The following is a 24,848-nucleotide window of genomic DNA, read 5'->3' on the forward strand; positions in this document are numbered from 1 at the left end:
CTGGAAAAGACATTTCCAGACAAGATTACCAGTTCCCAGGATGAGGTGCTCCACCTGCCCCCTCCTACCTTGCAAGCCAGAGGCAGTGGTCCAGGGAACTTGGGCCGCAGAGGCCTTGAAGGACCCATCCTTGCCCCTCTTACAGCCAGCTGGCCACAGGGGGTTGGAGTGTCCTCTTCTTTGACTGCCTTCCTGGGTGGACAAGTGGACTGACGGCAGTCATTCCCAGGGCAAACAGGCCTGGCCTCCAATTCTGTCTTTATTATATGTGGGCTGTGGTACTTCAGTTTTCTGGAACATCAACTGCAAAATGAGCAGCTCCTCCCTTCCCAGTTTTCTCCATGTAGTGTGTTGAGAGGCGAGTACAGGGCCTAGCCCTGGGTGAGGCCTAATCGCGGGGGCTATTACGTTCAATAACCATGATTAAAAGAGGCTTTCAAAAAGGCTGCAAATCCTGTTTCAGCCCGCAGCAGAATGGGAGCTCTGCTGAGGTCAGGGTCCTTGCTTGTGTTGTTCGTGGTTATTCCGGCGACCACTGGTACACCCAGAGTACAGGGTTGGCGTTCCACAAACGTCGAATGAATGGATGGATGATGCAGTAATGAACTAATTAATAAACGAGTGAACGACCAGCTCCCGCTCCAAGGGAGGACAGGTAACTCAGGGGTCCTGCCTGTCTTTTGTCCTGCCCGGTCAGCTTGCCACACTCTTACCTGCTATGCGCCTCAGTTCTCCCCTCTGTTTGCTGGCAGGAGTAAGGGAACCCTCTGGGGGCTGGAGGCGGGGGTTCCGGGCACGGGGGCCCCGCACCCACCCGCGCCCAATCGCCGTGCGCCGAGGCCGAGCCCGCCCCCCACCCCCAGTCCTGCCAGCTGCGCGCAGCCCCCGCCCCGCCCGGGCGGCCCGCCTCGCGCGCACGTGACCCCGCCCCGGCCCGCCCCGCCCAGTCGTCCAAGCGCGGGTTCCCATTGGCTACTCAGGGAGGACCCCGCCCCCGTCCGGGGGCGGAGCCGGAGAGGCCCCGCCCGCCGCAGAGCGGGGCTCCTGCGTCCGGACGGTGCGCGGCGACCGGACCGGGCTGGCTGGCGGGTGGAGCCGGGCCCCCGGGGCTACTGCGGGGCGATCGGGCCGGGCTGCGGACGGCGCCATGGTGAGTGGAGCCGGGAAGGGTCGGGGGGGTGCGGGTGCCGGGTGCTTGGGCCCGGCGGAGCCCTGCAGAAGGGGAAGGGGCGGCCCTGCTTGGGGTTGGGGCGCGCGCTGGGAGGCTCGGTGGCGGGCTGGGGGTCGCTGCGGCGGGGGAGGGGCCACCTGGGCGGGGGGCGCGGCTTCGGGGGGAGGGTCTGTTCCGGGGGACCGCGCCCGCGGGCGGGGGTTCTTTGTCCGCTGCGCTGCGGAGAGATCGGGACAAAGGAGGAGGCGGGGGGCGGCGGCGGCGGCTGCTTTGCAGGGAGCGAGTGTACCCCCCCACCAACGCAGTGCGTGCCCCTCACCGCGGCCCGCAGTTCGGCGCCCCAGGCCGGCCGCGGGGCTCCTCGGGACACTTAGAGATTTTCAAAAATTAACAGGAGGCGGGGATCCTGGCAGCCTTCGGGGTGGTTAGGAGGAATCCGGGGGGTAGGAGAGGAGGTCCTGGCGACGTCTGGCGCCCACTTCGCAGGTGGGGAAACTGAGGACGGGCTGCGAGGTTTGGTGCCCGGTTCCGTCGGCGGTGACTACGCGGCGTGGGCATGACTGGGTCTCGTGGTCGCGCCCCCTCAAGCTTCCTCCCCCAGACAAGCCAACTGGAATTGCCTCTCCAGCTGTCGTTCTCCCTCCAGCTGTCCCCCCACCCCGGGCCGCGTCCCTTCCTCTCTCCAGCCTCTTCTTAGCTCTTTGGTAGAGGCGGGCAGACGACGGAGTTGCCTGGCAGGGTTAAATGAGAGGGTGCGTGGAGCGCGCCTGGCATCGCGCCTGCACGTCGCCCGCGCTTGGCACGCGGGAGCTGCCCGGGCGCTTGTCATCCCCGTGTCCCCAGTATAGAGCCCCAGTCACCCAGACTGCTCTGATGGGGGCGGACTGGGCTTCACTTGTATCCCTTGGCCCCTCAGGCATGGGAGCGGGGGAAGTAGGGGTCAAATAATATGCCACTTGAGTGTCAGAGTTGAAATCCCAGATTCTGGATCCGGGCTGCATGGGTTTTCGCAGTTACTTTCCAGCTGTGTGACCTTGGACAATTGACTTAACTTCTCTGAGCCACAGACTCTTGAGGCTGAGAGGTGATGATCTGTGTGAAGTGTTTAGCCCAGTGTCAGGCACAGAGTAATCACTGCCAACTTCTGTCAGGCATCTACTGTTATTACCAAAGTTGTCCGGCAAGTGGGCCTACCCTGGGGCAGCCTGTGAGAATGACCAGTGGCTGATTCACAGGGCGCGGGCATAGCAGACTGAGACTGACCTTGGGGCAGTCCCTGGGGCTCTGCCTGCGCCAGCTTCCTCTTCTGCACAGGGGAACCTAGAGGGTTCTGGTGCGAATTTCCTCTTCGGGAGGACCGTGGTGTGATGGGTGGGTGGTGGAAGGTGAGGTGACACTGGACGCAGAGCTGGGCACAGCACAGTTAATCTCTCATCCGCATCGCCACTGTCCTCGCCCTGACTCGTCGAGGGCAGTGGCCTATGTGATGCTCCCTTGGGTCCAGACTCTGGCCCAGGCCTGGCACAGAGCAGATATTTCACTTGCCCCCTTGACGGGCCCCACCCTCCCCAACAGTCCTGTGTTCCTCATCAGAAACTGGGCAGGAAATGACCCCAGTTTCGGGGTCCCCCGAAGAGACCATGCGGGGTTTGTTGGGACACCTGACAGATGGCTCTGCTGGGGGAAGGGGCATGGCTTAACTGTGTGGAGGTGGTTGGTCCCCTGTAAGCATGACAGTCCCAGAAGGTAGCGGCTGCAGGGCGGGGGTAGCTAACTGGTGTCCAACTGGGCCGGATGACACTCATGATGTGCCCAGTTAAGCGAGAAGAAGGTGGCAGCACGTCCCCTGAGAAAGGTGCTATTTATGGCACTGGGCCTGGACCCGGTTTTGTACCCTCCTGGGAGCAGGTCCTTTGGAGAGGGGGTGCTGTGAGGGGCCACCCTGGGGTCTCGCCGTCCTCCCTTTGACACCCAGGAAGGTGTGGGGCCTGGCGACTACAAACCTGGTGGTTCCATAGTCCTTTTGTCACATTTCTGATCACTTCTCAGCCTCCCCACAGCCTGGCTGGTGAGGCCAGGGTCTCATTCCCATTTTGCAGGCGGAGAAACTGAGGCCGTTAGGGGCAGTTTGCTTGGCTGGGTCATAGTAACTCAAGATATTGAGTGGAGGGGTGGAATGGGATGAAGAAGGGGACTCGAATTCAATCTGCTGTTGTTGGAGGTTGAGGCTCCACTGGGCCTGGGGTGTGTGAAGGGACCTGCAGAGTGGGGTTAAGGCTTCATTTTGGGGTCCCCTGAAGAGGCAGAGGTGACACAGCCAACCTTACATTGAGGAAGACCTAAGCGGTGGGCCTCTGAGGACAGCAGGATAGTGGGAGATGCCTGGCTTGCTGGTGGCCGAGGCAGGGACGATGGGGGTCCGGGGTGGCAAGCTCAGAGGGGTGGTGTTTGCAGGCATTGGGCATTTACATCTTGTTTTTCCAGGAGCAGTGAGTGAGATCCCAGAGAGGCGGAGTGGGAGGGTGGAGGGAGGGCGGAGGATTGGCACTTGTGTTTGGGGATCCAAATGGCCTTGGGCTTCCAGCGCCAGCCTCCCTCCTGACTAAGGGAGCTGGCAAGGAGCTGCTGCGGAGGTTGTGGGGAGCATGGCCCGCCGCCCACCCCTAGAGTGCCTCAGCTGTGCGCTGGCTCCCAAGCTGGCCTGCCCCTCTCCCCCTGCACTTGGAAGCCTCTGCCCTTTGTTCTGCTGGGCCCCACTTTTGGGTCCCATCCCCCATATTTCTGCCCAGGTTCACTCTTGGATAATCCGCTCAAGCTCCCCGCACCTTAGTTTCCCCACCTGGGAAACTCAGATGGGAACCCTAAGCAGCGCTAGCCTCCAACTTGTTAGGAGGATCAGACGGTGGTGTGGAATAAAGTGTTAACCACTTGGATGAGTGTTCTGAAGGGGTCTGGGTTTCCCATGTACCATTCTGGGCATTTACCCAGCCTGGGTGTTTATCCTCCCTGTCCTGCCCTGTGTCCTTTCCTAGCTCAAGGTGAGGGGTCAACTGACTTGCAGGAGACATCTTAGCTTAGCAGGAGGGAAGCCCGGAAGAGATGGAGCCATCGATAGGGTCCAGCCCAGGCCATGAGGGTTGCGGGGGGGAACCAGCCGGCTTCAGGTTGCTCTGGGATCTGCATCTCGGTGACATCTTCCCTTCCCCACAGCCCCTGTGGGGACAGCTGCCCCTCTGGGGGCTCAGGTCAGGCCTGCCTGGAACCCACTTGCACACGTGACTCCCACCTCCACGCTCAGGCTGCAGCCTGTCCTTCCTCCGTGGTAGCTTTGAGATTCTGGGGTGTTCAGGGGTAGGGGCTGCCTAGGCCAGCTGCCTAGGACTGCTGCTCCCCCCGGAACTTGGAGTGGTGGGCCAGCAGACAAATATTGAGCACCTGCTGTGTGCTGGTAACAGGGCTGGGGCTCCAGCAATGGGCAGGATGAATGGCACCCTCCTCCAGGCCCAGAGTCTACTGTGGGAAGGAGTAGGCAGCCAGGAAAGCACCTTTCCTGACCCAAGAGAATGTCAGGTGGCAAAGAGCACCGGGAAATAAGAGGAAGTAAGACAAGATCGGGGCCAGTGGTCCGTGCGGGGGGTGGGGGGCGTCTGGAGCCTGGGGGGTCTGGGGAGGCCACCCCCCTGAGAGGCATCTCCTGAGAAAGTTCCCTCTGATGGGAAACAGCCAGTCATGGGACGTGCAGGGAAGAACACTGCAGGCAGAAGGAACAGAAAGTGCAGAGGCCTTGGGGAGGGAGGTGGGAGGCAGGAGGGTGTGAAGAAGCTGGGGAGGCAGGGGAATTCGGATTCTCTGCCAGTACCGGCAAGGGTTCTGAGCAGGAGATGATGTGACCAAATTTTGTAAAAGATGGGTTCTCAGGAAGTACTTGCGGAGGGAGTGAAGTAATAAACACACTTTGGGGGTGGGGGTGGGAACTGCGGCCAGGTGTGACTGTGGCCTGGTCACCGGGCTCTGTGCTTCCTGGAGGGAGATGCCCAGACCTGGCTCCGCCCCCTCCTCCTGGCCTGGGGTGCCGGGGCCGGTGGTGGGGGGAGCAGACAGGGTTTCGAGGTCACCGCCCCTCTCAGAGGGTCCCTTGGAGCTGGGGCTGCCTCTGCGTCCATTTTTTCATCCGTCCTGGGGCCGCTGGTTCTCCCCCAGAACTCTGGGGGCACTTTGGGGCTGCCCAGCTGGTTTGGCCCCTGGGGGGCCCCATCCCCAAGTTCTTGCTGCCACTGTTTGATTTCTGACTTCCTGTCCCTGAACCCGCTCCCTACCCCCCAGTCTCCAAACACACACACTTCCCCTTCCGAATTGATACTGACTTCCCTTCCGGTCCAAGAACCCAAGGTGGGGGCAGGCACCCCGGCAGGCGCTGGACACCCAGGAGGGCGGGTGGAAAGAGACTGGCAGCTCCATGTGCTCCCAAGTGGGAAGAGAGCATGGGGGTGGGGACGGGTTTTCCTGGTGCTGCCAGCAGGCTCTAGTGGGGTGGGGTGGGGGGAGGGGTCACCTGTCCTACCTGGAGGCCTGAGCAGAGAACGGGCTGAGCAGAGCTGTGGAAGCTGATGGCAGCCCTGATGGCGGCACAGAAGTGAGCAGGGCCACCCCTGGAGCAAGTAATGCCAGCCTGGTGCTGACACTGAAGCCAGGGCAGCAGACTGAGATGGGTGCCCTGAAGGGAGGGAGGGAGGGAGTGCAAGCCGCAGGACCACGGGGTCTTCCTGGACTGAGGGGTCAGGAAGGCTCCCTGCCTGGGCTGGAACTAACCGGGGCAGGGTTCTCAGCCTCCACATGATGTTTGTTTGGGACCTTTGTTTGGGGAGCCGTCCCCAGCAGTGGGGGAGGTTTAGCAGCACATCAGGTCTCTACCCACTTCGTACCAATAGCAACACCCCCATACCAGTTATAACCCAAAATGTCTCCAGACATTGCCAGATGTCCCCTGGGGGACACGACTGTCCCCACTTGAGAACCACTGAGCCAGGGGAGCAGAGCATTTGGGCAGAGGGACCCGGCTGGGCAAAGGCCTGGAGGTAGAAGGCAGGTGGGGTCAGTGGGAGATGAGCAGGGGCTGGGGCTGCTCCGTATCGGATCCTGAAGGTCACTGTAAGCACCTGGGGCCTTTCTGCTGAGTGACGGGGCACTGGCTGCAGTGGTCCAGGTGGACCAGGGAGCCCGTTGAGAGTGATGACAGCAGCCTGGCCCTGGAGGTGGTAAGAAGGGCACAGACTCCAGGTGTGTCGCCCCCTCCAGCCCCAGACCCCTCTGCCAGTGTGGGGGTGGGAGCAGGGCAGGAATTTTCTCAGGGCCTGGTCCCTGGACAGACTCAGGGACATTGACTTTGCTGCCCAGAACATGGTCCTGGGGTGGCGTTGGGGGGAACTCCTTGGTGTGGAGGAGAATCATTGCTAATTAAGGCTGTCATTGCTCAAGGGCGGCACTCCATCCTGTTTGGAGGGGACACTTTCCCCTTCCAGCACTGTTTACCTACCCTGATGTCAGTCTTCTCCAAAAACAGCAGCTTCAGACAGCTGAGCACCGACTCTGCGCCGGCCCTGTGCCCAAGGCATCCTGGGCTCTCCTGCACTCTCATGACCACCTGGCTGTTACTATTATTTGTTCCATGTGTGGTCAGACGTTAAAAAGGGCTCGGTCTGGGACCCAGAGGAGCCACCACCTCCAACCTCAGGGGGCTGTCCTTGTCTTCCCCCCTCCTCTCCCCCACCCAAGCCAGCTGATCTCCACTGGCTGCATGTGGAATCTTCCCGGTCCAGGGATCAAACCCCCTCAGCTCCTCATGCTTGCTAGCGAACCCCCCTGCCTTCAGAACCTTAGCAGATGGTGTCCCGCTGCCAGGCACGCTTTTCTCCAAGGGTTGACCTTCCCGCATGTCCCAGCATCACCTCCCAGGTGTCTGTTGCCTGCCCTGCCCAGTTTAGCCTGGTGGCACCTGGACCCCTATGTTCCCAGTGTGACTTTCCTGCATTTGTAGCTACAGGTGTGTGGCATATTGACCTGTCTGGCTCTTGCACTAGATGCTGAGCCCGGTGAGGGCAGAGGCCAGTCTGTCCCGCTTCCCCTGTGCCCTCCTCAAAGTATTCCCGAGCCAGGGCAGCGACAGCTCCTTTGGGAGCAAAGGCTGTCACCGGCTGCACCCTCTCACAGGTGTACCGGAAGGCTTGCTGAGCCATATGCTTCCCTGGTCGGGGCTGATGTCACTTCCCTGCTTTCGAGTCCCTCGTCTCTGGCTGTCTCAAAGCACTGGCTCCTTTCATCTGTGAGCGCTTGCTAAACACCCAGTGGTGCTGGGTTTCTAGAACACTCATTCACCTGGAACAGATGCTCTTTCAGCCTCCACCGCGGTGGGGTCACAGGTCTCAGGTGCTGCCTCTCCTGCCTCTCAGGTTTCCTGCTTGAGGGACTGGCTGGCTGGTAGCAGAGGCACTGAAGGTATTAAATGGAAGCAGCTGGGGTGAGCAAACAACGCCGGTGGCATCATGAGCCAAAAAAACCAGCAAACGCCAACCGGCCTGTTTTTCACTAGGATGAGGGCGGGCCCGTCAGGCTTAGGAACTGATTAAAAATAGACCCAGTGAGAGCCTGTGAACCATCAGGGTCCCCAGCAGAGTGTCCCATCGTCTTGCTTTGTCTTTCAGGGCTCTCGGGTCCAGTCTTGCTGAGCCGTCCCCACGCGAGACCTTCCTGCGGAGCCAGCCCCTGCCCCCACAAGCATTGACCATGTCTATTATGGACCACAGCCCCACCACGGGAGTGGTCACGGTCATTGTCATCCTCATCGCCATCGCGGCCCTGGGGGCCTTGATCTTGGGCTGCTGGTGCTACCTGCGACTCCAGCGCATCAGCCAGTCGGAGGACGAGGAGAGCATCGTAGGGGATGGCGAGACCAAGGAGCCCTTCCTGCTGGTGCAGTATTCAGCCAAGGGACCGTGCGTGGAGAGGAAGGCCAAGCTGACCCCCAACGGCCCTGAAGTCCACGGCTGAGCCAGGATGCGGAGGCTCCTGGGCCCATGTGTAGCCAGCCGGGAGAGGCGTGGGAGGGGCGAAACCACAGACATGCCTCCGCCTAAGAGGAAGGGTTGATACTTGCTGGCATGGCCTCGCCAGGCTTCATCATCGCATGCACTGACTCCCGGGGCCCCAGCGGTCCCGATCCGGGGCTCGCTGGCCCTGGGCAACCCCTCGGCGTCCTGGTGGGACTGCCCATTGCAGGCAGTGGGCAGACCTGACCTAGCCGGGGCTCTTGGCCCCGCAGCGCTTTTGTTACTTGAATGTTTAGCTGAGCCTGTTTTTGATGGAGCTACTACTACTGTAACGCGTGAACTCACAAGCCTGTGAACTGTAAATAGGCCCCAGAAGCACGTGCTTAAGCCTCTTTTGCTGATTTTTAAAAATATTGCGCATAGAGCACATGGGACTGGCCGAACTAAGGCTGAGCTGAGTCAAGGCAGTGGGGAAGGGTGGCTTTAGATGTGTGAGACCCACATGGCACTTGGCAGGGGCCTCTGATACACGTGTGTGTGCGCAGAGGACGTGACATGTCGGTGTTAAGCCTCGCAGCCGACCCTCCGGGGTGCCTTGGTGGTTTGCTTTATGAGAGAGGAATGGGAGCGGCGGCACGACCCGCCCCCGTGCCCCGCCCCCCTAACTCCTGGTAGATGAGGTTAAATGCCTGTTCCCTGTTGCTGGTGGAGCGATTGCAAGGAAGCTGCTGCGGCTGCTTGGGAGCCGGTGAAGGACGAGTCAGGGCACGAGCCCCGAGTCCCGAGGCTGCCAGGCGGTCCCAGTGGCAGAGCAGTTTTTGGACACACACCCTCGCCCCCTCCGCGTGGTCTTGAGCATGCTGGGCGCCCCGCCCCCCACCCAGCTTTAAAGAGCGCTGGCTTCGCTAGAAAACACCAGAGCTGCCGCCTTCACCTGGTATCCCAAACCCTAGTGGCCCAGGAAGGGGAGACAATGGCGGTTTTGGTTTGTTGTATTTAATGTTTTCTGCACTGGAGGGGGCGGGGCTTAGTTGCCCCCTTTTCCCCCTCCTGCCCTTTTCACAGATCTGCTTCCTTTCCGCTCAGATTCCCACACACCTGCTCGATTTCACTGTCTTCAGAGGGCCACCGACAAGGAGGGTCACCTGACCTTGCTGAGAGTGCCCAGTGCCGTTTCTTGGGTGCCTGAGGAAGCAGGAGCCCCAAGCAGCCTGTACTTAAGCGGGCGGGTCAGGGGAGAAGGGGCTTAAGGTTCAGGACTTGGTTTTGCAAAGATGAGGAGCTGGATGGCCATCGACACCCCCCACCCCTCCACGGTGTCCCTTGTGTGGACTTCAGTGAACTCGGGTTTTTAATTACACCACTGTAAACAATCCTAAACGATGATTAGATGGTGATTTGTGTCCGCATCCTCGGGAATAAACGAGGCCAGCCCTGGTGGAGCTGCAGAACACTGGCCCCCAGCACTTGAGCCTCCTGCGGCAGCAGAGGTGGGGAGCACCTGGCTAACCCCAGGCTGCCCCCGCCCTGTCAGAGCTCCCCCGCAGAGCTCTGGCCTCCTGGGCATGCTGAAGGCAGCTCCTCTGGCCCCAGCCAGATCTCCCCTAAAAAAGTGAAACTAATCCAACTTTCTAGAACCCCTAGGAGGGAGCTTAGGGAACACTTCTTTTAGCAGTGTACCCCTTAATTAAGGGTCCAACCTTAAATGATAGCTAGTGGGGGGGGGGGAGGGGTAGTTAGTTAAAAGACAATCTGAGCTGAAGGCAGGATTGAGACAGCACAGGAGGCTACTAAGGGATCCTTAGAAGGTGGCCAGGCTTTAGAGAAGGGGAGATGCTGCCTTTGGTCCCCAAATGGGGATGGCCAAGTGTCAGACTGGAGACCAGCAAAGACAGCTCACAGGGTGTGGGCTGGAGGGGGGTGTCAGAGGTTCTAAAGGGGTCAATTGGAAGGTCAGGGAGGTGTGCTTTCTAATGGAGGACATAAGAAAACTGGGGCAGGTGTGGGGGGTGTCTGATCCATTCCCCTCGCGTTTCGGAGCTTCGGGCTTTCTACCTCTACTTTCTGCAGCTGGCAGTCAGCACCTGAGGCTGTCTGTCCTTCCCCCAAGTAACCGAAGCACTTGCCTTTTCAGTCCCTGAGCCTGACCCCGAAAACGACCACCACCTGACTGTCTGGTTTGCCCCGAGCTTCTTACCATGCCTGTGCGGTTTCAGTTTTGAGAAGATGAAGCATCACTTTCTCCTTAGTTTCACTCTTGGAGGGTCCTTATCCCTTGACGTCTACGCCTCTTGCACCAGGCGTATCAGCATGGTGTCAGTGCCGGGTCAGGGGCACAGTGGGGCACGAGCGGGGTCTCTGGGGGAAGTGGAAGGACCCATAGGACTGGTGACCAACCACACAATAGCTCTCACTGTTCTTCTTTGTCAATAGCTACTTTTTTTAGCATAGACACCAGAGCCACCACTCCAATGGCTCAGTTAAGTTATGACCTCTCATTGAATTCTTTCTGAATAGCCCAACTGTTGCTTCCAAGTTTCCTGACTTGTCAGTCAGGACGTTAGCCTTTCATCCTGTGTGTCATGGCAGAGCAACAGGAGGAGGATGGGGAGGGAACTCCGACACTGAGCCACTGAAACAGGGACTAACTTTTCTGACGAATCTTCACATGGACTTTGCTACTGTTTTTGTCTCAAAGCTACCAAGTTTGTGCAATAAGTGGAGGGGATGTCACCCCTGTTCAATAAAAGCTGAATGACATTCAAGTTGATTTTCTAGACCACTGAGAAAATCTTTATTTACAATAAATTTCAATAAAATTTGCATAAATATATTCCCAATGTACAGTTTTCTCCTTTGATTTCTTCATGTCATTTTCCAAAGTCAGTCTGTCCTATTCTCGGGGCTCCTCTCGGAGGCCAGCGTGGAGCTGACGTTGGCAGGCGGGGGGGTGCTGGTGGGCAGCCGGGGGGCGCCTGGGGGCTCGGGGTGCTCTGAGCGCGCCTTGCTCGGAGGCCTGCGGTCGTCCGCCCCGTCCCTGCCCTCCAGCTTCCGCTCCATGGTGGCCACGAGGATCTTCAGCCACGTGTTCTCCGTGAGGAGGGTCTCCGAGGCGTCGGCCAGCTCCTGGAGCCTGCGGGCCACCTCGTCGAGCTCCCGGGTCTTCTGCTCGTACAGGGCCCGCAGCTGCTCGCTGTGCAGCCGCAGCAGGTCATGCTGCCGCTCCAGCGTGTGCTGCTGCCGGAGCAGCCGGTGCTCGTCCCTGCGGGCGCTGGCGAACCGGGCCTCTACCTGAGCCTGCGCCCGCTGCAGAGCGCCAATCTCTGCCCGCAGCTTCCGGACCTCTCTCTCCAGGTGGGCAATGTGCCCCTGCTGCAGGACCGCCTCGCTCTGAAGACACTCTGCGGTGGGAGGGCCAGCCAGGTTCCCGGGGGCAGAAGCCGGGTCTGAGTGATGCAGGATGAACCGCAGCAGGTTGGGAAGGGTGATGGGAAGGTCTTCAGGGTATTTCACACTTAGGTCCTTTCTGGGGAGAATGGGGGAAGGAATGAAAGATCACACAGCAGCGCCTATTTTCTTAGTCTAAAACCAGGGTGCCTGCGAAGGTCAAGCTGCTGTTTCCTACCAAAAGGAAGTCCGCACGGAAAATGTCATCCGGAAAAAAATGTTCTACACAGCTGAGGATGTCCCCTGTGCTGGTTCTGTAATTAAAGTGGTTTATCTCAAAGGTGTGTCTGCCTCTGAGGACAAAGAGCTCAGGCTCTGTTCACAACCTTCCAGGAAAGATAAGAGCTCCCAGGCCTAAAGCCAGTGGTGTGTCAGGAAGAGTGTCCTGGGGCCAGATCAGCACCATATCATTCTTGTGGCCATCAGCAATGCTGGGTGAGATGGGGAAAACCTCCAACACTCAGCTTGGCTCTTGAGCAAGCATTTATTACACATTATCTGAGCAAGAGTTCTCAACTGGAGTGACTGTAACCCCAACCCTTCGAACACTGGGCAACACCTGGAGATACATTTTATTGTCACGATGGGGAAGGTGTTACTGGAGCTCCACCTTTGACAAACAGACTGAAGAAAGAAAGTTGCCCAGCCCTAAGAAAAGACAAAAGGTATTCTATCAGAGGGTAGCCCTTTCCCTATGAAAGAAAATCACAGGGAAATTAAAACCAGATATGCCCCATTTTATGTTTATGGAAACTTTCAGGTAAATGGAATAATTTTTTTAAAACTTTGGGGGTAAGCACATAACCATGTCTTCCTTTAAAGCATAGTTTCCTTAATGTGTAAGCTTTCTCCATTGGCGCCTCCCAGCCATTCAATCGACAACTGAGAACTCCCTGGCCCCTGTGAGGAGCAGGCGAGGACGGGTAAGCAGAGGTTGGATCTGCCCCCAAGTTCTGCAGCACAACCTGGTCTTCGAGGACACAGCAAATGTGAACCGTCCCCAGCAAAGAGCTTAGTGTGTGTATCTGGGGACAGAGGACAGAAAATGACACTGGTAAGCATGCTGTTTTTCAGTGTCTGGAACAATCTCCATGAACCTATCTGAAGGGTGTGCTAAAATAGTTTTGAACTCCTTAAGCATCAAGGACACAGAGCATCAACAAGTTGCTTCCCAAATGGTAACTGTTTTGCAGGAGTGGTGGTAAAGGTTCCACTGTTTATCTGACTCTCCTGGAAGTTCACCAAGAGCACGCGTATGCACCTCTAGCACATAATAAAAGGCCAAATGCAAACTGGCCAATGGGCTGTACTACAGAAGGAGGGCAGGCTGCTCCTCTAAAGAAGCAAGGTCCTTCCCCAGGGGCCACGCTAGACTGAACAAACCCCTTCTACTTCTCATGTGCTTGCCCATGGCCAGGCCAGAGCACCTGCCTTGTGAAAGGTCACACAGAAGACAAGGTGGAACAAGAGTGGCTCTGAGATTCCCCTGAGTGGGAAGGTGGCCCTGCAGGAGAAAGAGGAGGCCCACGTTGCACACTGCAGCAGATGGCAAGCTCTCTCCTACGGTTTCACTTTCATGATATTAAATCCAACGTGCTCACTGAGGGCAATTTGCAAAGGGTGTAAAAAGCACACAAGAGGCATTCACCAGACCACTTGGAAGCCTCACTCCTGCAAAACCATCACCATCAACGCCTTGATACCTTCCCTTCTGCACTCATTTTAACCCAGTGCATGTGTAAATTTATATTTTACCAAAACACATATGCACTTTTACATTCTCTTCACGAAAAATAACATAAGCATGTGACTGTGAGGAAGGTCTCTTTTGGGAGTTGTCAGCTCTCTGCCCATCCACCTTCTGAGTAAACTGAACATTCACATTGGACCAGCTAAAAAGGAGCTTATTCACTTCTGATTACCATTTCTTTTTAGGAAATAAGAAAAAAATTCTGTTCCAGGGCTGTACTGGTGGCTCTGTGGTAAGAACCTGCCTGCCAATGCAGGGCACATGGGTTTGATCCCTGATCCAGGAAGATCCCACATGCCGTGGAGCAGCTGGGCCCGAGCACCACAACTACTGAGCCTGTGCTCGAGAGCCATGGAGCGCCAACCACCGAGCCCACGTGCCCTAGAGCCGTGCTCTGCCACAGAAGCCACCACAACGAGAAGCCTGCGCACTTCAACTAGAGAGCAGCCCCTGCTCGCCGCAACTGGAGAAACCGCACATGCATCAACAGAGACCCAGCACAGTCAAAAATAAATAAATCTTCTATAAAAAAGAAAATTTCCATCCCAGGGCAGTAGGACTTTAGTTCTCAAGTGCTCGCTGTTGAACTAGAGCTGGATGGTCTTCTCTATTCAGTACCTACTTCCTTGACTTTTCAATTCAGGGGAACAAGAAGGGGCTGCAGCACCCTCCCTGCAGGGCAAGAGCGACTCCCTTGGGCAGCCTCAGAGCGAAAAGTGCCCAACCCAAACACGAGACCATCTAGCTGCTGGGACTGCCTTCGTGCAAAGGCATGTGCTGGTGGTTCTGACTTCACTGCTTTTTCAAACTGGGCTTGAAATTTGAAAAATGAGGCGTTAAAACTCCACACCCCACCTCTGTCTCACACAAGGTGAAACTGCTTGTGTCATTGTCCACGTTTCCTGGACTGTGTGGCACTTGAGATGCTTCTTAGAAAGAAAAAGGCTCATCACCACACAGTGGTGGAATGGGGTGAGTCACGCTCTGTTTTTAGTGCGTGATCAGACAAGACCCTACTACCACAGCAAGTGTACCAGCAAAAATTCTTTGAGATAGAGAGGAAAAACCAAGGAAATGAATCAGTACACACGAAGGAAGCACTCTCCTTAGAGAAACACGCGAAGCACGACAGTGGCTGCAATAAATAGTAAAATCGAGTGCCGGAAAACAAAACACGTGAGTGAGACAGCATTACTAAACTCATCCTGTGAGTGCTTTTCCTGAGAAGATATTGTCAAAGCCATGTGACTGGGTCTCTCAGGACCCATCCTTTTAAAAACAAAAAGGGATTTATACAAAGAGAACATGTGGTTTGTCAGGCTTTAAAAGGCCAAGAGTTAATTTCCTTTCTACCAAAACATCCGGATCCATGTTCGCTGACCGCCAGGTCGGCGTCCTTTTGCTAACCTAACAGCCCATCCCTGTGCCTGGGCTCTCAGGCGGGGTGCCCTGATGGCTGACCTTGCAGCGCCCTTAGACAAATGTGAAGAGGTCAAGGTGACAGCCCTTGAAGTGACATTCACGGGGAGAAGGCTCTGTGAGCCCTAGAATGGGGGTGCAGTAGGTGGGAGAGCCTGTGTTTCCTCCCTGCACCAGGGAGCTGAGGAAGCCATCCGCAGCGCTCAATGAGAAATGAATGACTCACATGGAAGCGGGCAAGTCGGGCCCGAGTCCCCGAGCGCCCAGCCATGAGCTACTGTTTTGCCCACTTGAACCTGGGGCTCTTTGCTGTCCATCTCAGCACACACTGTGTGCTCATAAGGCCAAGAAGGTGAACGAGTGCCAGTGGCCACACTCGTGCTTGTGTCAAACACACTCCGGGAGGGGCACATTGATTAAAACCACTACACCTGACTCCGCAGCACCAAAGCCCTTTTCCCCTTGGTCCCTAGGGGAACATGTTTCAAACAATATATTTTATTCTAAACATTTTAGTAATATATAATGATTTACATTTCACTTCTGTGAATTACCTCAAACCCATTTCATTTTCGGCAAAAGAATCCCATCTGCCCAAATACTAAAAAAAAAAAAAAAAAAATTCAGCATTACCTGTTACAGGGAAAAAATAAGACAGTAGGAAGACGATCAACCATGAATTCCCAAGGAAGATCATTCTGAGATACATCGATCCTGGCAAAGGGAAAGAACAGAAAGCATAAAAGAGTAGCCCAGGAAACTCCAACCTGGAACCTGAAAGCATTTTCTCAAATAACGTAAGGACCAGGAGCACCGTGTGCGCCACATGGACGGACCCCGGGCAGTGAGCACACCCCTGGCAGGCACAGCGCCCGGGAGAAACTCCGAGACTTCCGGGACAGCCAACTGCTCACCCGACTCACTGAGGGAAACGCAGTAGGGTGCTTTTTAGATTTTTTTTTTCTTTGATGTGGACCATTTTTAAGTCTTTTATTGAATTTGTTACAATATAGCTTCTGTTTCATGTTTTGGTTTTTTGGCCAGGAGGCAAGTAGGAGCCTAGCTTCCCAACCAAGGATCAAACCTGCACCCCCTGCATTGGAAGGTGAAATCTAAACCACCAGGGAAGTCCTGAAATGTAATAACGTCTTGAAAGTAAAAGTGAATTCCAAAAAAAAAAAAAAAGTCTCACTGACACCTGACAGGTAGTCCACCTAACTGACAAACGTGGGCAAGTACGTAACCTGTGAATCAGCTCTGGAAAAAGGACATCACTGTGCAAAATACATCAAGGTTCTGAAAATCTAAGAAAACTGGGAATGAAAGATAACACTCTATATTTTGTAAGTCTAGACAGAGACCAAAAAAGTTGTACTTTCTTAGCAGATTTTACATTAATTTTCTAATACAGGAAGTGCTATCTGGGCTAAATTACCCAACCTGTGCGCTTGCTTTCTGCTGAACTAGGTGGAGGCACCTCTTCAGCCGGCACTGAGCTGGACCTGCAGGAGGGCCTGCCCACTCGCCCCCGGGACTGCTCAGCTGAAACAAAAGGAACATCCTAGAAGGAGGAAGTGGACCTAGGCCAGGTGTCAGTATTCACAAACAGCACGTACAAAAGATGGAAATGTTCTGAATCATTAACTCGACAGAAATTTTCAGAATGTATAATTAGGAGCGGGAGAAATCAGTGCCATGCATTTGTCCAGAAGGATGAAATTCACTTAAAAAAAATGACATAACCAAACCATAACGGTTTTAAATAGCTTCACTAACAAAACAGCACTCCTGCCTCCCCCTGTGAAAGGCTACAGAGACCATCAGTCCTATTTTTTAAGCAAGTGGTTTATAATCAAATTCTCCTGATTTTTTACTTCGACGAAAAACTAAACTGTAAAATCAAAAAAATATATTTGTAAACATTCCCTCAGAATCCCACTGGGCTTATCAGGAACTTCTTTCTGCCATTCTCATTCAAGTTCTGGTGTCTATGCCTACATACTGTGAAGACCAGCAGTCATATTTCATATTCCATTCTTTTCAAAATTAACTGTATGAAAAGCATTGTTCTAATGAAGAGGTAAAAAATCCCATCAAATGCTCAACCATAATTTATGTAACCATTTTTCTCCTGTCAGATATAAATAACACTGTAATGATGAGCACACGCTTCTCTGGGAGTCCCATTTCCTTAATTCCCCAAAGTGAAACTAACTGGGTCAAAAGTACATAACCATTTTTGTGACTTCTTACAAATGGTGCTAAAATGTTTTCCAAAAAGCTTATGCCAATTTACTTTCTCTATTAGCTACATCTGACTGTGCCAATTTCATTTGATTTTATCAACACAAGATCCTACCAATGGGAATTCCCTGGAGGTCCAGTGGTTAGGACTCTGCTTTCACTGCCCAGGGGACTGGGTTTGATCCCTGGTCCAGGACCTGAAAGCCACATGATGTGGCCAAAACAAAGACAAACAAAAAAAGATTCTACCACTCAAGAGCATTCATTAATAAACATAAATGACATTTTGTTATTGTTTTAATTTATATTTACTAGATTATCATTTCCCTACTTGTTTATTCACTCTCTCCTCTTAGGTGGAAAGTCTGTTTTGTGACCTTTCTTTCACACTGCAGTCCTTCTCAGCTGTTTCTCCCTCCATCCCCCACTTCCTCTGTGGTAAAATATACATAACACAAAATGTACCATCTTAACCATTTCTAAGTGCACAGTGCTTTCATAACGCTGTGTAACCATTGCCACCACCTGTCTCAAGCTCTTTCATCCTGCAAAACAGGAACTGACCCCACTCGACAACCACTCCCGTCCTCCTTGCACCCCTCGGCAACCACCATTCTGCTTTCTACCTCTCTGACTCCGACTACTCTAGGGGCCTCGCGCAATGGAAACCGGAGTCTGTCCTTCTGTGTCTCCTTTCACTTAGCATGGACATCCTCGAGGTGCACCCATGTTACAGAACGTCCTTCCTAAAAATTTTAAGGGTGAATAACATTCCACTATACATACAAACCACATTTTGCTCTCAGCAGTTCTCTTAAACCACTTTAATTTCTCAGGGTCTGGAGTATGAAGGCCTGATTTTGAATCCTGATCCCTTATTTACAGGTCGCTTGACTCTGGGCATCCTGCCTGATATTTCTGTGTCTCAGATTCATCCTCAGTAAAAAGAGAGTGGTGATCACACCTGTTCCACTGACTGTCCTAAGGATTAAGTCAGATAACGTGTCTATATAAAAGTTTCACAGCACAGTAACTCCTCTAGTGTGGCTCTAAATCATTATTTACAGTATACACAAAAGGAAAGACATATGTGCTGGAAAATACAGCTCTTGTCCTTTTGTAAGTTGGTCTTCTGTATTTTCGTTGCACATTTTCCTAGTGAAATCTGTTCATCCTTTTTTCACTATTTGGCAAGTTTCCACCTCTCAAAGCAACCAGCAAATCCAATATTCTATTTTCTGTCATTTTCTCTGATTTGATCTTTTATATTTAATTCTACCTATCTGAAGGGGTTATCTTGGGGAGGAGGGAGAAAGAAGATATAGCTTAAATTTAAATAATTTTCCCTCCCAACTGCCTACTACCGTATCCAAAAACTCTTTGAGCATTGTTTTTGTAAAATTCACTTGTTTACTGAAGATCCTACATACAGTGCCACGGAATCACACAACTAGAATACCATGTGGGTATTAGCCAATCTTTCCTTTTCCTTTTAGGGATAAGGAGGGAAACAAGGCCTGGTGGAGAGATTGGCTCCAGGTCCCAGGGCTGGTTGACAGTATGTCAGAGACTGGCCCCCTTTAGGTGGGCCAAGGCCCCAGTGATGTATATTCCAGAAAGCTGGCTACTTGGGGGGCTGTCTAAGCAAACAGCTCAGCACTGCTCCCACAGAAAGACCCTCGTGCTCCGATGAACTTGATCAGGGCAGAACACACTCAACATTATGCAAGGAACACTCAGTATTCACCAGAAGACTCTGGCGCCAATGAGGTTTTGCTCACAGCTTCCCGCTGACAATCAACCCTGTCTTATCCAAGTCCACAGAAAACTGGCAGACCCTTACAAGCCACGTGGCTAAGCTGGAAGGAAGAGTAATGACAGGCACCCAGCCCAGCGTGCAGCAGCATGGGCTTCCTTACCTCGCCACAGTGAACGTGTCTGAGGGCAGGAGCCGAGCTAGCTGGATGAAGACGTGATTGAGGGCTGGACAGAAGCCGCACCACTGTGCGTAGTAAAGTAGCAGCACGTCCTGTGGGAAGAAGTTGGCTGTTACTGCGCTTCTGGGGTCCTCACTGTCCTTAGAGCCCGGCAGGCATTCCACAAATGCTGCTCATGCACAAAGTACAGTGAAACCTTGATCTTTGGGTATTTTTTAAAAATATTTACTTACTTGGCTTCCCTGGGTCTCTCAGTTGTGACATACGGGATCTAGATCCCTGACGAGGGATGGAACCCAGGCCCACTGCACTGGGAACTCAGAGTCTTAGCCACTGGACCACCAGGGAAGTTCCTGGTCTTTTGGTGTTTTCAATTATGTGCTTTTTAAGGATGCTTTGCAATCACAAAAGCACCATGTAATTCACGCATGTTCTGCAATAAGGCTGTTATGTGGTCAGTCTTTTGTACATCAGCACCAACTGCTCCACCCATGATTGCAGCTTTGGAAATTGTTTTAATAGGGACAGATGGCTTGATTTCTGCCTCACTCGATTCCATACCTGTTTCTGAAGGACTACTTCCCAGAAGGTATCAGTCGTCACTTCAGTGATTAAACGCTGAGAAGTGAACTGGGTAGAGTCACTTCCAATAAGATGCCTTTTCAGAGGACTGTAGAGAACACTGAAGTTTTGAATGAAAGACTCTAAAAATAAAGAGAAAATGAGATCAGCTCTTCTTTTGGTATAAGGAGAGTAGCTGGCCCACTTTAAACTCTACACTTTAAAAAGTGGGCTGGCTTCACAGGCCCACATTTTTAACACTTTATGTACAGGCAGAACTCTGAACAAATCCACACAGGAGGGGACAGGGGGTTTGTATTGGCTGGAGTAACTCAGCAGACAGCACTTTAGCTAACAGGAGTTCCATGGTCTACCGTGCGTGGGCTAGGAATCCGACGCTCTTTTTTTCTAACACTGGTCCACAAGACACCAGAGACTGGGTAAGACATCAACAAGTCACCACTGAGATTTCAACCTACAATACCAAGACCTTTAAGCCTAACTACCGATGCAGTGACTGCACGAGTGACTGTAATGTGGGAGGTGTTCACTCATTCATCTGAGGGTGAGGAGCTATGGTCTGTGTTTCCTTTACTAAAGTTCCTCAAGTTTCTTCTTTAATTAAAAGGTTAAGAGAAATAAACAACTATATTTAGTGGGAAAACAGCATAAATAAGGCCCATAAATAATCCAAAACCCTAACTTGAACCAACATTTTTACCCTCCCCACCGATGACTATGTCTTCAGGTTCCTTTGTTTCATCTGAAGCAGCACTAATCTGAATTTCATTTCTTTTTTTTCCCTTCTCTCTCCATTCTGAGGTCCTAGTGAACAATGACAGGCTCCACGGAGGAAGGAGGAATGGAAGAAGGCAGAGTGAATACTAAAGAGAATCAGTCATCAACATCTGAATGACACTTAGATGGCTTTTTGAAACATAAAACCCAGAACTGTTCACTAATTTGAATGAGGGCTGAATTCTGAAACTGCCCCAAGAGACGGCTGACTTGAGAGTCACCTCTCCAAAACAACACGTTGGATGTTTTTGTATGAAGACTTTGACAAATTTTGTCACCAACCACAGGACAGAGAACAACAGAATTAGATGTTTCAGAGTAGATACAGAAGATGAAAAGAAATCAGAAGACGGCTTCTTTTAGATCACCCTTAATTCAGCGTGCAGCCATCACGACCTCACTGGATGCTTGAATGTCAGCACAGGAGGCAGGAAAATCCAATCAACGCTTACTTTAAAAATACAGGCTTGTTTCATTTTAAGAAAACTCAGTACACCAAAAGGTAACTTCAGGCAACATGAATGAGGAGCAAGGTGTGATATCAAAAGTGGACGCACTTCATTAAGTGACTATTCACGGGGTTTCTCTACACACTCAGGAGGCTTCATGTTCTAGAATATAATTTGATGTAGGAAAAATAAATCACCATTTACATAAGTCTTTTCAAACGTGTGTAATGTAGGAAACAAGCTTCATCTGGACTTAAAAGACAGCACTTAAAGTGACTAATATTTAGGGGTTTTGAGTTTACTCTTACTTTCATGCTCTCCAAAACTTGAAAATGAAAGGTTGCCCTCCCCACCACATTCCTCCTGTCTCCACTTGGCAAACGCCGACTTTCCCCCATGGTTCCAACGAGGCTGAACTAACACAGCTTTTGAATTCGCACTTCCTTGTCTGCACATCAAGGATGTCAGCGAAGCCCTGGGAACAGGACGTGTGGGCTGGGTCACTGCTGTTGCCAGGCTCTAAGGGCAAGCTCGTGGGGCTTTCCCAGAAAGGTGATTTTACCCCCTTCCCAACCCCGCCCCCAAAGTGGGTCTTGCTGGTTTGCAATCTGACACTTGTTTATTGCACTTGACACTTGCTTGTTACCATCTAGGCACCCAAGGTCATAGCAGTATTCCTCAACTTGCTAAAAAAGAGCAGCAGAACAAATTAGGTCTGGGGGCCCTGATATGTAGATAAACCTGAAACACAGAAGGGGCCAGGCAGTTCTGTCATTCCGCTGCTTTCTGTGAAGCCCCTGGCAGGGCTGTTCATCAGCCCCGGGGGAGTTACCATAAGACCCACTTGGCACCACCCTGTCTGTCACTGTGGCCAGGTTCCCACCTTGGAAATGCGGCAGGCACTGCCAATCTGAGATGCTGGACTCTTAGCCCCCAAGGGCTAAGTGACCAACTTATCCAGAATTCAGAGTTAGAAAGTTTCTGTTTCATTTAAGACAAAATTAGCTTCTTTTAAAATTACGACTGCAGTGTGAAGATTTAAAATGAGCTAGTAAGAGCCAACCGTCATGAGATCCCTAAATAACAGTCACCTATGGAAAGTTAAGCAAAGTGTTAGACTTGGGGAAGGAAATGGCCCACGGTACCTAGAGTGAACTTCATAAGAGCCTGTTTTGGATCCAAGATATAGTGAGACTCTTCCTTCACGTCAACGATTGCGGCAAACTCCTTCACCCGAGCGGTGCTCGGAGCACCCAGCCTCTCCGCGTACAACCAGAACAGGTTGGAGTCCAGAAGGTAGATGTTTAGGGTCTTGTTGGTTCTGCAGCTCAGGCCTGTGAAGCTCGAGCTGTTTGCCTCCAGCTCAGGAAAGAGATACCTGTTCTCCTCAATGTGAGGAACAGAGCCCAGGCTCTCAACCTCGCACTTCTTCTCCAGGGAAGAAAATGCAATGGGCGGGGTTTCAAAGACACCTTGTTCAGAATCAATGAAGCCTGCTACGCCCCTGTTTATGGTCCTGCAACATGCAGTGTAGTAGCTGAAAGGGCTGTAGAAACTTAGAAAATTGCTGCATTCCATGCTGTCTGATGCCACATGATAAAAGGTTTGCTCCTTGAGGTAGAAAGAATCCAGAGCTGCTGCCATCTCGAAGAAGCTGCACTGGGGCACGGTGACCGAGCTCGGCCTGAGGCTGCCGGCCGTCTGGTTGACACACAGCTCACACACATTGTGGGTTCTGGAGATGGAGTGCCACCGAGGCAGCACCACCGTGTTGCAGCAGGGTGACGCCGTTATCAGCGGCGGGTCCGGGAGCCGGGCTGGGGGCTCAGGTGCCAGGGACTTGAACACCGGGGTGTCCACTCGTCGCAGGTGCTGGAGGAGCCGCTCCACCACCTGGTCCCCATGACAGTTGTTGTACTCCAAGGCCACTTCGGTGATCTGAAACACAAGGCGGAGTGCGTGAGAGGCGTGGGGTGGGGCAGGGGACCAAGGAACTGACCCCGGGGCTCACAGGCCTGGAGAGCATCCTGTCTGATTCAGAAGGAAGAGCCCTGGCCGGAAACAGCAATAAACAGGAAGCTGTCACACCTAGAGCTATTAATAGAGAGGTCTGGGTCACATTTCAGATCATGTCACTCTGTTAACAGACACCGAACCACCTGTTTGGAGACAGAAGGGGTCTTAGAGGGAGACGTCTCAGCCTATCACATGACGGGGTGAAGCCGCTCGCCCCACAACACACGTCTGGGTTGTCGAAGAACCAGGAACAGCATCTAAGTCTCAGCCCCCAGCTGAGTCACCTTCCTTTATATCCTGAAACTCCTCCAGAGGAGGGCTTCATTCTTCCTCTTAATATAACAGTCTAGCCTAAAAAACTCGCCAAGCACCTAACAAGTAGATCAACTATTTCACGGCATCTATGTTTCCAAATAAATTCACGCACCAGAGGAGTCCACGAATTCAACCTGTTCCAAACCATACTCCTCCATTTTGCCTTCCTGTTCCTGCACCACCCTCTCTGGAAAACGGCACCATCAAAGCAGAAACATCAGCCAGCCCTCAGTTTCTCCTCGCATCACCCATGCCTCCAGTCCAGCCAGCACTGACTTAGGCAGCATCTCTTTTGCGTCCTCCTGGCCACTGCCTCGACTCGGCCTCACTCCTCACAGACCGCCATTCTCTCCCCCCGCCCACTGAGCCTCCACACTGCCACCCCTTATCTTTATTTTATTTCAGAGGAGCATGAGGCTCCTCTGCCAAATGACATTCAATGGCTTCCCTTCTGGAGGGTAAAACCAAATACAGTCTGACCCGAGTCTGCCTTTCCAGTTGGTCAGGGCCTCCTCTACCTGAAAAGCCACAACACTCTCCCCAAGACCCTACACCAGTGGAGGCGAACCCACCCCAACCTGGGGAGAGGCAGGTTCTGCATCTTTCCGGTCCTAGAAGCCTTTCCCAGAAAGCCTCACAATTGTCTGTCGAGACACCGCTCTTCCCCACAGGCTCAGGGGTCCTCATGGGCAGGACTGGGCTTGATTTATCCTGCTGTCCCCCCGAGCCTCGCCCAGAGCCAGGCTCGTAACAAAGGCTCGATAAACACCTGGTGAACGGAGGGCATCTCAGGGGAATGTACACACTTCTTGGTGAGATGATCCACTTTACCCTGAGATCAGTGTTAGCCATTTAGATTCAAGTTTCATTCCAGGACTCTTCTGTTTCCAAACTCAGGACCTTTCACTACCCAACACTGCCGCAGTTTAATGCAAAAGATGAGCAAGACATTCTAATCCAGAGGCACTCATACTCCCTAAAACAGAACTGTACTAACTTAAGTCAAATCCCGCCATGGTTAGTTAAAGGGTGTTAAGTCACTCAGGATTTTGTTTCATTAAACAGGCTGCATGTGTGTGCGTGTGTGTGTAAAAACCATTTAGTACGTGCTTTTCCAATTTAAAAGAAAACCCATATTTTATAACACATGATACTTATGGACAGAGTTAATTTAAGACATGTGTTTGTACAGAAAAACAAATTATTCGAATAGTTCTTGGGCATAAAAAAGGTTACTTTAAATGATAAAACCAGTGTTTTGGTCCCCCCCCTCCCACACACACACATGTACACACAAGAACATCTCAGTCCTTCTTAAAAGGGTAAGGCTCCAACAGCACATTATACTGAAAAGTTCAAGCTTATGTGATTAATAAAGCGCCCAGCTGCCCTCTTGCCTCATCTTGGTACTACTTTATATTCAAAGACATAACAGATCACCACCCCCAGGCCCCCACCAAACCCACAAAAATTCAAGTACAGTTAGCCCTTCATATCCTGTATCTGCAATTCAAACAACATGGATCAAAAATATTGGGGGGAAAAAAAAAAAAAATATTGGGGGGAAAAATTCCAGAAAACAAAGTTTGAGTTTGCTGCACTCAGGCAACTATTTACATAGAGACGGACAAGATGGGGGTTCGATCCCTGGGTCAAAAGATCCCTGGAGGAAGGCATGGCAACCCACTCCAGTATTCT

General features: G+C 52.6%; 2 protein-coding genes across 3 annotated transcripts in view; one reads left to right on the plus strand and one right to left on the minus strand.

Annotated features, from left to right (window-relative positions):
• Window positions 1-1,017: 1,017 nt before the first annotated feature.
• On the plus strand, window positions 1,018-11,047 carry SNN (stannin). The gene is made up of 2 exons (XM_065924341.1): window positions 1,018-1,150; window positions 7,870-11,047. The coding sequence occupies exon 2, from the start codon at window positions 7,952-7,954 to the stop codon at window positions 8,213-8,215; it is 264 nt and encodes an 87-aa protein (XP_065780413.1). The 5' UTR covers window positions 1,018-1,150; window positions 7,870-7,951; the 3' UTR covers window positions 8,216-11,047.
• Window positions 11,048-11,097: 50 nt separating this feature from the next.
• TXNDC11 (thioredoxin domain containing 11) overlaps window positions 11,098-24,848 on the minus strand; it is a 58,739-nt gene continuing 44,988 nt past the window's right edge. For both annotated transcript variants that reach the window (XM_065924339.1, XM_065924340.1), the window contains 5 exons: window positions 21,965-22,757; window positions 19,573-19,715; window positions 18,994-19,103; window positions 15,464-15,544; window positions 11,098-11,740 (listed from right to left, as the gene is read on the minus strand). In XM_065924339.1, coding sequence (XP_065780411.1) covers window positions 11,098-11,740; window positions 15,464-15,544; window positions 18,994-19,103; window positions 19,573-19,715; window positions 21,965-22,757 — 1,770 coding nt within the window. The remainder of the gene's footprint in view (window positions 11,741-15,463; window positions 15,545-18,993; window positions 19,104-19,572; window positions 19,716-21,964; window positions 22,758-24,848) is intronic.

The sequence above is a fragment of the Muntiacus reevesi genome, chromosome 2 (genome assembly GCF_963930625.1).
Source record: "Muntiacus reevesi chromosome 2, mMunRee1.1, whole genome shotgun sequence".
In the NCBI taxonomy this organism is placed as follows: Eukaryota; Metazoa; Chordata; class Mammalia; order Artiodactyla; family Cervidae; genus Muntiacus; species Muntiacus reevesi.